This window comes from Nomascus leucogenys, chromosome 21, assembly GCF_006542625.1.
Source record: "Nomascus leucogenys isolate Asia chromosome 21, Asia_NLE_v1, whole genome shotgun sequence".
NCBI lineage: Eukaryota > Metazoa > Chordata > Mammalia > Primates > Hylobatidae > Nomascus > Nomascus leucogenys.
In genome coordinates this window covers 68,631,665-68,646,665 of record NC_044401.1, presented here as the reverse complement: position 1 = coordinate 68,646,665, position 15,001 = coordinate 68,631,665, and the positions used below count along the sequence as shown (strand labels likewise).

General features: G+C 41.0%; 1 protein-coding gene across 2 annotated transcripts; it reads right to left on the bottom strand.

The window, feature by feature from the left end:
• Positions 1 to 260: 260 nt before the first annotated feature.
• PROK2 (prokineticin 2) lies at positions 261 to 14,308 on the bottom strand. 2 transcript variants are annotated; one of them, XM_003264896.3, is made up of 4 exons: positions 14,052 to 14,305; positions 10,561 to 10,686; positions 3,295 to 3,357; positions 261 to 1,641 (listed from the first exon to the last, which is right to left on the bottom strand). In XM_003264896.3, exons 1-4 carry the CDS (start codon positions 14,145 to 14,147, stop codon positions 1,537 to 1,539), a joined length of 390 nt encoding a protein of 129 aa, XP_003264944.1. In that variant the 5' UTR covers positions 14,148 to 14,305; the 3' UTR covers positions 261 to 1,536. The 2 variants fall into 2 exon arrangements, with proteins under 2 accessions (XP_003264944.1, XP_003264943.1); XM_003264895.2 differs by lacking the exon at positions 3,295 to 3,357 and having other exon boundaries at positions 14,052 to 14,308.
• Positions 14,309 to 15,001: the final 693 nt, after the last annotated feature.

Below are 15,001 nucleotides of genomic sequence, written 5' to 3'. Positions count from 1 at the left end.
GTTCTGTGTTTGGAAATGGTTGGTGGGTTGGCATGGGCAAGTTTAGTCAGTTGAACACATTCCATAAGTTGTTTATTTGCGACGTTGAAACCATTCACAATACTTGGTGGGTTTTCGAGGCCAGCCTACATTGGCATCACTGTGTGGTACCACCTAGCACCCTGCCTAACCACTTGCGACACACGCTCCCATCACTCTTTGCCAAGTCAATACACTTAAGCCCCATCAGTCCATGCCTGATTACAAACAGTTTTGCACAGCGTCATTTTCCTTCACGCTCCAAAATCTCACTGATTTATGCATCGTTTATTTTTTGAACTACCTTAAAATCCATGCAAACAGAACTCTGCTGTATGTAAAATGAAAATGCACATATCTTTGGGGCTATTTTACCAACCTTGGGGTCTATATCCATATTGGGACGTAGCCTACTTAGAAATTTGCTTATAATAAAAACTGACAACAACCATGACAAAAATAAGGATATAATATTAAAATAAATCAAATGATATACAGTACTTTCATTATTCTGATACAGAATTTTTACATAGCAATATTGATACAGGTACAAACGGCAATCCATTACAATCGACCTTTCAGTTTACAAACAAGGTTTAAATCACAACTTAATACCGATTTAAAAATGGTAATTAGTGTTGTGCCAGATTAAAATAAATACTTCCTCTTCAAGTGACATTTTCTAGAATATCTCTAAGTAGGAGACTAAGGAAAAAAAACTTTACAAAAAGTAAAAGAAGTAAAAGTAATCTTTTATTTTTAGAAAAACCCAAATCTAGAAATCTGGACTAAGTTAATTTGGCTTTCCATTCCTTCTGTCCACACACCAGCGCAACAGCAGAGCTGAAGTCCTCTTGAGTGACAGGTTTAGCAAGGGTCCGGCAGCACTCCTAGCGTCCGCACCATGAGAGGAGTCTGGAGTGTCAAGTTCACATATACACTCTTTTCACTATTTAAATACTGGCAAAAAGCTGGATTCCCATCAGTGATTCCGCCATAAAACTCAAAGAGACAAACCCTCCACTTTAAAATGCAAGAGGAGGGAAGAGAAATGGAGAAAAATAAAGTAAGGTAAGGGCCTTGAAATTCTTTGAGGTGGAAGAGGCAAGGGACCAAAAGTTGTAGGTGTATTTGTGTGGCAGCGCACAAATGGGGCTCGGGGTGGTGAGAAAAAAAAAAAAAAAGTTTCTCTAACAAAATATCAAATTCTTATTTTCCTCATTTTTGGGAAAATGGGTATGTTTTTGACATTTAAGAAAAAAGCCAAAGCAAACCAAAACACAAACAGGGAAATGAGAACCGGTTCCATAATGCCTTACACTTTATATTTCTATCCAAAAGTAAAATTCCCTTTCGATAAAAAAAAAAATCATTTAAAAATCAAAGATAAAAATGTTACTTGGAAAGTTGAGGAAGCAAAAGCATTTCTTTCTGGCACATTTTTTGTTTGGCACAATCACAAGTAAGACTTTACAGGTAAGATGTGGCTATTCACATTTGGTTTCTATTCCAGAGCGACTACTTTTGGGCTAAACAAATAAATCGGTTAAACGAAGTCCGTAAACAGGCCAAGCCTGGCAAACATGGGCAAGTGTGATGCATCCTCCGCCCAAAAAATGGAACCTAAATAAAAAAGAAAACGGAGTCAGAGCTGGAAAGGTTTCAAAAACAAACAAACCAAACCGTTCTTGAGATAGCTCTTTACATAACAATAACTAGTGTTTACTGAGCGTTAACTACCCATTAGGCAATATGCTCAGTACTTTTTATTTATTTATTATTTACTGTTTTTGAGACGGAGTCTTGCTCTGTTGCCCAGGCTGGAGTGCAGTGGCACAGTTTTGGCTCACTGCAACCTCCGCCTCCGTGTTCAAGTGATTCTTTTGCCTCAGGCTCCCGAGTAGCTGGGACTACAGGTGCATGCCACCACGCCCAACTAACTTTTGTAGTTTTAGTAGAAACAGGGTTTCACCTTGTTGGCCAGGTGGGTCTCGAACTACCAACCTCAAGCGATCTGCCTGCCTTAGCCTCTCAAACTGCTTGGATTACAGATGTGAGTTACCATACCCGGCCTCCTCAGTACTTTTTATATGTTATCCTTTCCCATTCTTACAATCACCTTGTAAAGATGGCAAGCACTTTAATTATACCCATTTTACAGATGAGAGAATGAGGCAAAGAGAGACTGGTATATTGGCCAAGGTCACTTATCTAAAACTTGAAGCTTGTCTAGCAGTGAGTGGGCCTGAGAGACCAAGCTTTTAGTCCTCAAGCTGTACTGCCTTTTACTTTTTCACATTTATTTCTTTTTATGGTACCCTATCATTGAAGCTGCTTAAGCTTGAACCTGGTATTATGGGCATGACCATGTCTATGCAATGAGCAAATATAAACTCACCATCAGTGAGCAGTATATTAACTCATACATGTGCACACAGATGCCAGGAGTCAAAATGCTGGGAAAAAACTTTAAAAGGAACAGAGGAAAATCAGAGAAGAAGGCAAGCTCAATTTGCATAAATGGAAATTGAGTAGCAGTGAAAGGTCTGCTTCATTCGAGAGTCACTCTAAGAGCCCAGCCCATTTCACCAGCCAAGCTGGGTTGAGGAGGGTCAACTGACAGCGAGCATGGTGGTTGTCTGTGCCAGTGGTAAATGGTGTACACTCCAAATACGTATGCTTTCTAGAATAAAGACAGCAAATATTATTTTCCCTCCCCTAAGCAATAGCACCTTCCTGAGAATCTGCCTGTCTTACAAGTTATATATGTCTCACAAGTTACCATTTCCAAACACAAGTTATATGGAGAAAGTTTAATCCCAGGCCTGGAGCGTCTGTGAAATCAGATGGCAAGTGACTCTGATTCAGGCTAAAGTGAGAGAGACGAGTGACTACAGACTCATGTCTCAGAGACGTTTCCATAGTTTAAGCATGGCAGAGGATGTGTTCTTCCTGCTTCTAAACTCAAATTCAACATCATTCTAGTGTATTTCTTAATCTGTTCCACCAAAAGAGGCCACCCCACATCAATGATCTGTTCTTATGAGAAAATCTGAAATGCATCTTTTAGATGCCTTCCAGGTAAATTTCTTTGTATATATCATATAGATAGCAATACAGATTATCAAAGCTGTCTACAGACAGTGGCAGAACCATTCTAATCTTATGTTGGGGCTGAACTGATAGGACAGACCCAACTCTATGGTAGTCCAACAATGTAAAGGCTAATTCTTCTGGGCATGTCTTTTGGTGGTACCACATTCGCATTCTTCTTACCTCCTTTTTCCTTTTGCTTCTCTTCCTCTTTCTTCTTTCCTGCCTTCCATTTCCAAAATTTTTCTGGAAGTGCCAGGGAGATGATAGAGATCAATAAATAGAAAGGGAAGAAAAAGAGGCAATGGGAGGGCAGGGTATGCATGTAGTGAACTGGCGGAGCAAGATACAGCCAAGCCATCCCAGTTCCTCTGTCCTTTTGCTGTGTCATGACTTCCCAGGCTCTAATGACAGCATCTACATGCAGTCATGTTCACCACTGGATTAATATAGACTTGTGCTCAGAATGGTTCTGCCACTGTGTGTCAAAGGGAACACTGAGGGTCGGCTCTTTTGCTGCCACCAAGAACACATCAGAGGAGGTGAGTACAGCTGGACTGGCTTGGACACTTATAAGTGGATAGCATGAGAAGTGATCACCAATGACCTTTATAGCCCATTCTGACCCTGTGACCTTAAGTTTCCTTTCTGCCAGCCTAAAACTGCTGCGTGGGCCAGTGATTCTCAACTAGGGATGACTGTGACCCCAGGGGACATTTGGCAATGTCTGCAAATGTTTTCATTTGTCACAAATAAGGGCAGGGAGGGGGATGCTCTAGGTGTCTAGTGGGTAGAGGCCAAGGACGCTGCTAAACATTTTACAATGCACAGGACAACCCCTACGACAAAGAATTATCTGGCCCAAAACGTCAGTAGTGCTGAGGTTGAGAAAAACAAACACAGATAGCAATATCCAAGTAAAAGGAGCCTGAAGTGTGTCAGTCAAATACACCTATAATGAGCATGTTAAATTGTTATAAATGGAGATCACCAAATATGTTACTTTCATTCACTCATTCAACAGATACTGAGTGCCACCTACACACCAGGCCCTATCTTAAGTGCCGAGCATACAATGATGAGCGAAACAGGCGAGGCTGTGCATCGTGGCGCTTCCCTCTTAATGATACAAGACAGAACACCAGTAAAATTGTTTCAGCTGCTGGTGCTCACAGCCTTGTGCTTTCTGCATCATGGCACTATGATCACTCTCTGGCCTGTCACATGGGGTGGGCAGTACCTTGGGCCCGGTAGAAAAGAAAAATCACATGGATTGTGCGCCATGGGTCAGGTCTCAGAAGGCATCATGTATGAATGTCATCCCAAACCTCAGCACCAGATTTTTGCTTTGTCTGAGATAGAGGTAAGTGGCTTCCTTTTGAGGTGAAGCGATGGTCCTGGACTGAGGTTACTCAGCTAGGAGGGGAAACTGCTCAAAGTCAAACACGGTCCTGCTTTCTTCCAGATTTTGCTCTCTTCTCAAACACCACCAAGCCCAGACTCTAGACTCTCTAAAGAGGGGACCATATCCATTTTACTCATGAGCATATAGCTCTCAGCCTCGTACACAGAAAACACTCAGGAAATATTTGCTATGTGCCAATCAAATGCCCTGCAATGCCCCACAGAGTCTAGGAACTCCCTGAAGGGCAGAAGTAAGATGACCGTCTCAGATCCCAAGGCTCCCCTCACTGCCCTGCCCAGCTCCGAGCAGGCAAAACGTAACTCACACCACCAAACTCAGAGATGGACTCACCATGAAGCCCAAGATTCCAAAGCCCCTCTCACGTATAGGCCTCTAGTCCAGGACCTACGAGGGACCCTGGTAGTGTGTTCACAAGGTCATTTGTTTTTGTGAAACTTAAAAAAAATCTTTGAATTATTTCTTTAAATCAAGGACACCAAGACTGTATGAACATCAGTCTGCATCTGCTTTGAGTGACCCTAACATAATGATTACACTGAACTGCAGGGTCCTTAATACTTAGGTGCTTTTTTCTCATTCAAACCCAGTTCACTCAGATCTGTGAGCTCCTAATGACAAAAACCATGATTCCTTTTCTCTTTTCTTTTCTCTCTTCTCTTTTTTTCTTTTTTCTTTTCTTTCTTTTTTTTTTTTTTTGAGACAGAGTCTTGCTCTGTTGTTGTGCCCAGACTGGAGTGCAACGGCGTGATCTCAGCTCACTGTAGCCTCCGCCTCCCAGGTTCAAGTGATTCTCCCACCTCAGCCTTCCACGTAGCTGGGACTACAGGCACGTGCCACCACGCCCAGCTAATTTTTGTATTTTTAGTAGAGACAGGGTTTTGCCATGTTGCCCAGGCTGGTCTTGAACTCCTGACCTCGAGTGATCTGCCCATCTCGGCCTCCCAAAGTGTTGTGATTATAGGCTTGAGCCACTGTGTCTGGCCAAAAACCATGATTTCTGATATTACACACTCAGTAGATGTTTGTCAGTTTCTTGACTGGCCCACTCACTTCTAGATCTACAGACACTGTGTGACAAAGCTAACAGGTGTCTCATAATCACAAATGCAAGAGAAAGTGCTTACAGAAGATGCACACTGGAACCACTTAGTCCAAACCTCACGGTTTACTTTAGAATCAACCAACACTCAATGCAAAGTTTCCAATAGCCTAGAATTCCAAACGGCAAATTCTAGAACTTACCGAGGCAGAACATCCAGCACTTTGAGAAAGCATGACTTTTACTCTTTCGCAGCACTTTTAAAGAGAAATTAGCACTTAGAAAAGGGCGACATGAGGAATCCTTAGAGTGATGGAAATGTTTTGTGCCTTAACTGTATCAGCGTCAACATCCTGCTTGTAATATTGTACTATAGTTTTGCAAGATGTCACCATTGGGAGAAACTGGGGAAACGGTATATAGTACCAAAGTTGAGAAAACGTGAATTAGACTAAAGCCTATTTCTGTCTTGTAAGTCTTTTTGCTGAATTGAACCTATAAACACTGCTATGATGCTATCCCAAGAAATAATCATAGACAGTAGCTCTTGACATTGTGATAGGAAGGATGAGAAAATCAGCATATTATGCTTTCTTCCCCATATTTGCTAAATTTCTAGTTGCATTAGTTATATTTTAGTATTTTAAAATTTTTTTACTTTAAAAAATATGTTAAAATTTTAATGACTTCATATTCTGAAATTATGTTTACAATGTTTCCTCACAGGTTGGTTCTAAAATAGAAACCACTAATATTTTTTTAAATATTAAGTTGAAAAAAAAACAAGTACCAGGTTTTTATTTGAATATTTTTCCTTCAGAAAAGGAAGGAAAGTGAAGTTTTTAAAAAAACTTGGTGCTAAAAATGTTCACATAAAAAGCGCAGGAAAATTTAAAAACAAGATTGTTTGAAGGAAACATACTTGTTTAAACTGAAAAAATTCAGAATTCAATAAGCAATAAAAATTAAAGTATTAATCACATAATTATTGAACACTAAAAAGTGTTCAAAGCTTTCAAAGCTAAACAGTCAAAATGGGAAGGAAATGGCTAATCTTCTATGTAAATTTTGGAAAGTACCGGCATTAATAGAAACTTTTTTTTTATTATTTTATTTTTTTTTTGAGATGGAGTCTCGCTCTTTCATCCAGGCTGGAGTGCAGTGGCGCGATCTTGGCTCACTGCAAGCTCCACCCCCCGGGGTTCACGTCATTCTCCTGCCTCAGTCTCCCACGTAGCTGGGACTACAGGCGCCCGCCACCTCGCCCGGCTAATTTTTTGTATTTTTAGTAGAGAAGGGGTTTCACGGTGTTAGCCAGGATGGTCTCGATCTCCTGAGCTCGTGATCCTCCCGCCTTGGCCTCCCAAAGTGCTGGGATTACAGGCGTGAGCCACCGCGCCCAGCCACTTTTTTTTTTTTTTAAACATAAAGTTTCTTCTAAAGGCATGATTCAGTTAAGTCATTCTTAAGTGTTAAAAAATTGTGAAAAATGTGCCTGTAATCCCAACACTTTGGGAGGCCGAGGCAGGCAGATCACGAGGTCAGGAGATCAAGACCATCCTGGCTAACAAGGTGAAACTCCGTCTCTACGAAAAATACCAAAAACATTAGCCGGGCTTGGTGGTGGGCACCGGTAGTCCCAGCTCCTCAGAAGGCTGAGGAAGGAGAATGGTGTGAACTTGGGAGGCAGAGCTTGCAGTGAGCCGAGATCACACCACTGCACTTCAGCCTGGGTGACAAAGGAAGACTCTGTCTCAAAAAAATAAATAAATAAATAAAATAAAATAAAATAAAAAATTTGAGAAAAATGAATACCTGTTAAAACTATTATTTGCTTTAAAATGTATTTAGAAAATATGCATACTATGCTTCCTAGGTGAACTCATATATCTCATATATTTTATTCTATCTTAAAATTATCAAATATAAATTTCAAAACTATACAATTATAAAACAATAGCCTGTCAGGGACTGTAAACTCTACAGGTTAATTGGTACATGTTAAATAAAACAGTAAACTGAACTCGGTAGCTATCAACTCCTACCTATGGTTCTCAGTTTCATTCATCAAATACTGTTCACTTGACCCAAATAAACAGATTTTCAGTGGCTAATGACTAAGCTGAAACAAAATGAAAAAAAAAAATTCTATATAGGATCTACATTTTTACTATCTACTAATGAGTCATTAAACTTCAGAGCATAATTGAATACTGTACATAATGTTCATCAGAATGTACTGAGGAAAGACTTTTTTCTTGAGTTGTTTTGAACAGACTATACAGCTGAGAGATATTCTGGAAGAAACTAGATCTTTTTCTATAATAGGTAAATTTCATCTGGAACAAGTACAACTCTGGGAACTTCTCTTAAAATAGGTCATCAAAATAACTTTTGAAAATGTATATGAAGATAAAAAAGCAACCAATAAGAAAAGTTAGAAAATAAAATTCCAGAAATACATTTCAAGTGAGCATCTGAAAACCATACTCTATTATTTAAAGATTTCATTATTGGATCCATGATAAAAACAGAACCAAAGAGATGTAGCCAGGCTTATGCAAGAAGACTGCATTTGTTTACTTTCAAAATTAATCTTGGACTAAACCTGAAATTGAAGTTATCTAGGAACTGGGGAAATAGAATTCGGTTCTCTTTTAAATATTGCAGAGGATTGGAACACTCATCAAAACCATGGCACAAATTCCCAGTCTGAACTGTTATCACTCATTCCAGTGATCATTTTGTCTCTATTATCTAAACAAACCAGTTTTGGTTAATTGGACTAAAAAGTGTTCAAATTAAACCCAACGACTGCTTTCGCAGAGGTAGAGGCGTGTAATGATTAAGACCACATAAACAATAGAGTGTCACAAAGAATGAAGTTGAGTGTCTCTTGTTTACTCACAGCCTGTGTTGCTGAACCCCTCTGGGGCTTAACGTTGCACACAGGCTTGTTGTATTAAATAAGAAGTACATACACAACATTTAATATAGAGGATCTGGTACATCACAGTATTTAACAAGGTGCAATTATGATTGTTATTAACACAAACATAGTTCCATGGGATATGTCCCTTTTCCCTTGTTTTAGTAAACAGGCTATGTGATTCTAGCATCTAGGGCATGTGAAGCTGTACTAATACTGTATGAAAACAACACAATTTTTCTTTTTCCAGACAGAGTCTTGCTCTGCCACCCAGGCTGGAGTGTAGTGGCAAGATCACGCTCACTGCAGCCTGAAACTCCTGAACTCAGCTGATCCCCTCCCCCACCTCAGCCTTCCTGGTAATTAGGACTACAGGTGTGTGCCATCATGCCCAGCTAATTTAAAAAACTTTTTCTATAGAGACAGGGTCTCACTATGTTGCCCAGGCTGGTCTCAAATTTCTGGGCTCCAGCAAACTGCCTGCCTCAGACCCCCAAATTGCTGGGATTACAGTGTGAGCCACTATGCCCAGCCAAAAACAACGTAATTCTTAAAGGAGAAAGTTAAGAGTAAATGTTTCAGAGACAATGACTTAAGTGTACAAAAGATAACTCATAATTCAATAAGGGTGTTGAAAATAACGAGAGCAATGCTAAAGGCAGCTGGGCCAGTGGCCCCTCTTCTAGGGAAGTTTGGCATTGAGACACACAAGTAACAGTTTAAACCTCTTCTGTCCAAGAAAAAACAATGCATGTCATGTTTTTCAATGACAGTGCAGGCTTGCATGGTAAAACCACAGGAGGGATCGTTTAAATGTAACAGGAAGCATTTCACAAGGCAACCACAGGAAAGCCAAAAGCAAATTCAGTCTTTAGATAGGCCCAAAACAACCGGAATCCACATTACAGCTTGCAGAGTTAAACCTGGGCCAAGAGGCCACAATTCATTTCATTCTGTTCACTCCGAGGAGGGAATGATGTTTAGCTGTATTACATTTTTAAACCCTAAATCACATGTGAAAAAATAAGACAGAAAATGGAATTTGGTTTGCTTTGAAAACATTCTACTTGTATTTAAAAGAAAGTATACAATGTGTAGAAAGAACACTCTAAAGAGACTGAGCTCTGCCTCTCGCAAACCACCTGCCCTCGGACTTGTTGCAATGCCACTGGAGGCACTTTACTAATGAGAAAAAGGCGGAGGTGGGACCAGAGGAGGGCAATGCAACCTGGCATTCCTGGGGTGCTCTGTTGAGACCACACTGTGTTTCAAAGGTTTTCAATCAGAAGGCCAAGAACCTCCAGCTCCACATGCCTTCGGCCTCCCACCCACCCGCTTCCTCATATAATGTAAACCTTCCTGACCCCTGTAGACAGGTGGGTCTGCAACCCTTGGAGATACAACCTCTCAAGCCCTGTCCAATCCTGCCACCCTATGATCATGCCACTACTGTTAATAACTTTTCAAAAGTGTTGTTTAGGTCACTGTGATATTGAGCTGACAGATAATACAGCAAATTGGAAAATTAAATATCATCGATCGCTAAAATTGTGAAAAATGTGTCCTGTAGGTAGAGTCAAAATCTAGAATGATTAAACTAACATACAAGAGTAACTGTATAATCGATTTTCTAAAAAAATTCCAAAACACAGAGCTTATTTACTTCTGCCTTATCAGTAGATCTAATATTAAAAGCAGTCTTTTTAAGAACTTCTATACTCAGATTTCTGCAAAGATGCATACTAGAGTATAATATATATTTTTGTTCTAAATAACTTTTAAGCAAATTCATGTGTTGGAAATTATATTGGTAAAATGCTTCTAACACCATGAGAGCAGTAACATGAAAACTATCACTGGAATAAGAAAGACAGAGGACACATTTCTTTGAAATGAAAGGGGAGAGGAGAGGGGGTAGTTTTACACTGCTATCCCTGCTAATGTCCAATATTCATTTCGTTTGTCGAGCACATTACCTGGTCCTTCATGTCATACAGATCTTGCTCAGAGTTATCACAGTAGAACCACCATGAATACAAATACGTAAATACTAACTTTACGAGTCAGTGGATGGCAGCTGTCTCCCAGTTTGCCCATAGGTGTGCAAATCCTTATGCTCTTAACCCAGATACTGACAGCACAGCACATGCCTCCACCACATTGGGAGTCCTTGTCACAAGCCTGAAATGTAATAAACAAACAGATAAATATAGATAATGGGAAAGACTCAGGCTAAGGAAATCTAAAATTAGCAGTGAAAACGCCCTTTAAATATCTAAACACTTCGACTTTAATAATCAGGTTTTTTTTTATATGATAACCTTCATTTACTTGTATATATCTACAATAAAATCTGATCAGAATAGCTATTTCTCATTTTTTGAAATTGGGCTAAATTCTAGCCCCTGGATTATGAAAATCTTAAGTAAACATAAGATTTTTTAAAAAAATGAAATCAGCTCTCTTTTTCCAGCGCTTTATGGCTGAATTGGCTTTGAACTTGAAGAACAAGACTATATTAGTCTTACACTACACACGGCCATTACTACATAAATGGAATCACAAGATTTTATCACTATTAACTGCAGAATACATTGGGGCCAATTTAAAAAAAGAGATTTAAATAGTCTCTAAATCTGGCATGAAACACTCCAGACCCATAAAAGGCACTGATGTAAATTTTAGAAGTGCTCATTTTCCCTTTCAAATATTTGCATTTTGGTTCATGAGACTTGACGTTTCTCACACCACTGACTTGCTTTTTCACCATTTTCTCTTTAAAGAAGTCTCTTAGGTTGAAAATGGACAGACCAAGATGCTTGCCTTATGTTACTCTTCCTTCAGGTGAATAAGCTGCAAAGAGCAAATAACTGGCTTAGCATAAACATATATGTACATTACAAAATCAGCTAACAATCCTGTAAGAGCCATCAAATTAAGAAATGCAAGTAACAGGTGCAATTGTCAATAGTAATTACTCAAGGCACCTGCTTTCAATATAAAAGTTGTAAATACATACAATGAAATAATCAACTATGGAGGAATTTCCATACTCTACTAAATAGAAATAAATAATGAAATCTAAATTTATTTCCATGAAAATGGATCTGAAAAACGATTATTCTTTCCTAGAACCAACAAAAAATAGAATGCTTTGTTTGAACTGTGGGCAGTAATCTGTTTTGGTAGTGATAAGATAAAAACATCCTATACTATATATGTAAGAAACTAAAACCTCTATCATTTAGGCACAAATTTAAATGTACAATTAGTGGAAACAACTAAAACAGTCCTTCAAAATTCTTAGTTTTGAGGACGGTCATAACTTCTCAAGACATAAAAATATGGGCACATTCTTAACATTATTTCTCATTAAAAGTAACCAACTATTTTACTTTAAAACTCATTTACTTCCCTCATTAGAATTTATTTCTCAGTCTATTTGAAACAAGTATCTGGATAAAAGCTAAAAATTTCACCTTGAGGTGTTTGGATTTTATAGGACAATATATAAATGTTTCAATTTTCCAATTTTTATCTGCATGCCAGAAATCATGTATATGTAGCCATTACATCCCATAAATAAGATGTCTAGTCAATGATCTTTTACAATATAGTTTTAACAAATCTATGTGGGCATATAAATCAATTTCAAAATACCTACATACGCTACCCAAAAAAACTGTAGATGTAAGGTAGAAGTTTTAGCCAGTATTTTATTTCAACAGATGCTCAATACCTCGAATTTTGAGGCCCCATGAGCTTTTTTTAATGAGACAATCAAAAATCCAGCCAAAATCTTTTAAAATTCAATCACCTGGATGTTTAACATGCTATACACAATATATCTTGATAAGTTACTGAGTTTTTCATTTGAATCCAGATGGTTCCTGTCATGGAGACATAACTACATTTTATTGCCCTGTTGCTTTAGAGACATTTTTAAAATTCTCTTTTTGTAACGCTGAGCTAAAATAACAACAAAAACAGCACACATAAGTATATAATAAGCCCAGTCTAAGCCTCTCTAACAGATAGACAGCCAACGTGATAAAATTTTATTTTGTAACAAAAGCTTCAGTTCTTGGAAAATTTACAAAGAGTTGCATAGGTTTATATATTTTTAATTAGACAGCTGTTTCCTAATGCCCTTCATCCTTAACCCATTGCAAATCTATTCAGATAGTGTTGTCCTGTGAATGGAACAAAAAGATACTTATATTGCAAAGGGATCTTGGGCTCAGAGGATTAGGAGAAACTTTAAATGAGCCAGCAGGAGAAGAGGGGAAAATAATCCAATCATGTTTCAATTCTCATGTATTAGAAAGACCTGCAAAAACGTTTTTTCAACCACATGGACTGGCAAAGCTATGCAAGTAATTTTTTTAAAAAAATCTCTTTTCTAATAAATATCACAGAGCTTATAGTTAAATATCTGTTGGATATATACAAATGCTGTCATAGCAAAAAGACTTTCAAAATTCTATAAACCTAATAACTAATATAGACAATATAGAGCTTGATTTTCTCAAGACAATGATATTTCCTTTAAAGTCAAATGATATTTTATTATCTATGTATCAACATTTCAAACATAGACGTTTTATTTCAATCCCATTATGTGCACTTAAATATTTGAAGTAATTTAATGAAGGTGTGAAAGAATTCCTCACTTAAAAAACAGAGAAGTTGAACAACCAGGAAATGATAGCAGTTTTGCCTTGTTAATGTAAACTAGACTATTTACTATTGTACTGCAAACCCAATTCTTCAGATCCACACAAAATTGTTGAGAGTGGGAGAGAAATGAACTAGTTCCTACTTACAAAAAACATGAAGACATCGTCTCTAAGTTTAAACATCTACACAGCAACCTACTCCATCATTATGCCAGAGCACTGGAGGTGCTTTGCCAGGAATTAGAAATTTAAAACTTTTATGGGGAGACCTCAAGACCCTGAGCAGGGGGGCGGAAAGCCCCGGAACCCAGAAGGAAGCTCCCACAATTGCTTTTCAAAGCGCTCACATGGCCCTGGACCAAGCGATTTGAAAGGGTTTCTGCGGAGGACGCATCGGGGAGCAAACTCTTTGACTGTAGGATTAAGACTCTGGGCACTTGGGGAATTAGTCTTAGTCCTTTGCATTTCAGGAAGGGGCCGTCAAATTTTAAGGTTCGAGGCTGGAGAGCCTCCAAAAGTACTTGAGAAGACTCAGAGAGAAACTTCTTTCAGCCTAACAGAAGAAAAACGCGAGGAGTGAGGCTGTGGGTGATGAGGGAGAAGTAAGCGGGAGAAGGTGGTAATAAAGGCGGTGGGGCGACATCCTTGTCACTTTTTCTTCCAGGACGCGCCCAGCGTCCCCAGCCGTCTGCTGCTTTTGGATCTGGGCATTTTCCCAAGTGCGCCAAGGGGCGACAGCGGCAGGTATCTCCGCCCAGGGCGACCCTCCCTTTGCCTCTAGCCTGCCCTTCAGGGTCCCCGTCCCAAGTCCCCTGGGCACATCCCAGGCGCGCATCAGGGGTGGACAGGTGCGCCCGGGCCGCTTACCCCGGTGATCACGGCGGCGTCCCCAGGGCGGGGCGTGAGCAGCAGCGGCGGCAGCAGCAGGAGGAGCAGGAGTGGGGCGCAGCACAGGCTCCTCATGGCGCCCTCGGGACTGGGCGGCCGCCGGAGGCGGTTGGGGGCGCGGGGACGGGTCGCGCTGGGTGGAGCGCGGAGCGGCGGCGGGCGGGCGGGCGGGCGCGGCGGCTCCCGCGAGCCTCCGGGCCGTTATAAAGGCTAGCCCCGCCGTGACTCACGCCGGCGCCCGCCCGACAGCACACGCGGGGGGCACGGCGCGGGCACACACCCCACGCCCCACGCCCCAGGCGCACACGCGCGCCCGCCCCGGCCCGGCCGGCTCCCAGACGAGCACGTGCTGCGCGCGGCCCCCCGCGGCCCCCCGCGCCCCCGCCTCGGGCGCCACGCAGGCAGCGCTCCCGGCGGGGCGCCCCGCTCTGCGCCGTTCCCTCCGCCGTAGCCCAGCCACCGCCTTTCGCACGCGCCGGAACCGCTTTTGTGGTCTCGGAGACACTCATTTGCTGTCCTGGTTTCCAAAGCTCCACGTGCTCAGCGCCGAAAACTTGCAAATCATTTGCTGTACAGATGTTTAGGGGGCGCCTACTACGTGCGGGGCGCTGTGGACACATAGGGGGCGGGGGGTGGGTGAGGGGGACACAGCAGCTCCTGAATCCATTCGTTTGCTCAGCAGGTCTATACTGGGCGCCCGCTGCGTGCCAGGTACTGCCACCCGCTCTCTCCTCACGGTGGAATAACTTAACAGAGAAGACAGACATCAATCAAATACCCTGGAAACGTGGAAGGCAGGGGAAAGAACAAAGGGAGAGCAAAATCGCCCCAATCCCACATCCCCGGCGACGTGGAAGGATATGTCCTTCCAGCTGCGGGACTCCTATTTGTTTCTTTCAAGTCAGATGCCTTCCCTTTATGCCCACATC